The following is a 1,839-nucleotide window of genomic DNA, read 5'->3' on the forward strand; positions in this document are numbered from 1 at the left end:
GACAGGGACTTGAGCAGAGGGACATGGACAAAGGGACAGAGACACTGGGAAAGGGACAGGGACATGAGCAAAGGGACATCGGCAAAGGGATGGGAACATAGGCAAAGGGACAGGGGCAAAGGGACAGGAACATGGGCACAGGATGGAGACATGGGCACAGGATGGGGACATGGGCAAAGAGATAGGCACATGGCAAAGGGACAGGGACATGGGCAAAGGGACGGGGACATCCGCAGCGGGATGGGGACATCCGCAATGAGACAGAGAAACGTGCAAAGGGATGTCGGCAAAGAGATGGGGACATTGGCAAAGGGACATGGACATGGGCAAAGGGAAAAAGCCGCGAAAAGCCCCAAAACCCACAGATTTCAAGCAGAACCCTCCCGGAAACGCTGTGAAAAGCCCCAAACCCCGCGGATTTCAAGCAGAACCCCCCCACAAACACCAGGACCAGGCACTGACGGAAGCACTGGGGCACGTCGCCGCTCCAGGAGCCGTTGCCCTCGCAGGTGAGCACGGCGGGCAGGGACAGCTGATAGCCCTCCAGGCAGGCGTAGCTGACGCTGGAGCCCCAGCTGAAATCAGAGCCCACCACCTTCCCGTTGGGAATGGGCTGCGGGGCCCGGCACACGATGGCTACAGAGGGAAAGCACTGTCAGATCTCTAATTCTTAGTTATTATTTATTTATTTATTTATTTATTTCTTATTTATTCTTTCTTTATTCTTATCTATTTCTTATTTATTCCCTCTTTATTCTCATTAATTTCTTATTTCTTATTAATTTCTTATTTATTCTTATTTATTCTTATTTACTTCTTATTTATTCCCTCTTTATTCTTATTTCTTGTTTATTTCTTATTTATTTCTTCTTTATTCTCTCTTTATTCTTATTTATTATTATTAATTCTCTATTCTTATTTTTTATTTATTCTCTCCTTATTCTTATTTATTTCTTATTTACTTCTTATTTATTTCTTTAGTATTATTTATTCGCTTTATTCTTATTTATTCAAGTGATACCCTGCGATATCCTGTGATAACCCCATGAAATCCTGTGATATCCCACAATACCCCACAATATCCCGCAATACCCCACGATACCCTACCATATCCCACAATACCCTACGATATCCTGCGATATCCACACGATACCCCGTGATATCCCACAATATCCCGCGATACCCCGCGATATCCCACGATACCCTACAATATCCCACAATACCCTACGATATCCCACAATACCCTATGATATCCCATGATATCCCACGATATCCCACAATACCCCACTATACCCCGCAATACCCCACAATATCCCGCAATACCCTACGATATCCTGCGATATCCCACAATACCCCACAATACCCCGTGATACCCCGCCATATCCTGCGATATCCCACAACATCCCACAATACCCCACAATATCCCGCAATATCCCACAATACCCCATAATATCCCGCAATACCCCGTGATATCCTGTGATATCCCCACGATACCCTGCGATATTCCACAATACCCTACGATACCCCACAATATCCTGCGATATCCCACAATACCCCGCAATATCCCACAATACCCCGCGATATACCCGCGATACCCCGCAATATCCCACAATACCCCGCGATACCCCGCGATATCCCACAATACCCTGCGATATCCCACGATATACCCCACAATATCCCGCAATACCCCACGATATCCCATGATATCCCCGCGATACCCGATATTCCACAATACCCTACGATATCCCACAATACCCCACGATATCCCTGTGATACCCTACGACATCCCACAATACCCTGCGATATCCCACGATATACCCCACGATATCCCGCAATACG

The 1,839-nt window shown here is 46.7% G+C and overlaps 1 protein-coding gene across 1 annotated transcript in view; it reads right to left on the reverse strand.

Annotated features, from left to right (window-relative positions):
* Positions 1–1,839, reverse strand: part of LOC130586565 (CUB and sushi domain-containing protein 2-like) — a gene marked incomplete at its 5' end in the record, with an annotated part of 54,308 nt that overhangs the window by 8,431 nt on the left and 44,038 nt on the right. The window contains 2 exons of the mRNA XM_057387413.1: positions 22–44; positions 380–636. Of these exons, the coding sequence (XP_057243396.1) occupies positions 22–44; positions 380–636 (280 nt within the window). The remainder of the gene's footprint in view (positions 1–21; positions 45–379; positions 637–1,839) is intronic.

Source organism: Malurus melanocephalus, unplaced genomic scaffold (genome assembly GCF_030028575.1).
Source record: "Malurus melanocephalus ecotype Western Australia unplaced genomic scaffold, MMel_1.1 scaffold_1209, whole genome shotgun sequence".
Lineage (NCBI taxonomy): Eukaryota > Metazoa > Chordata > Aves > Passeriformes > Maluridae > Malurus > Malurus melanocephalus.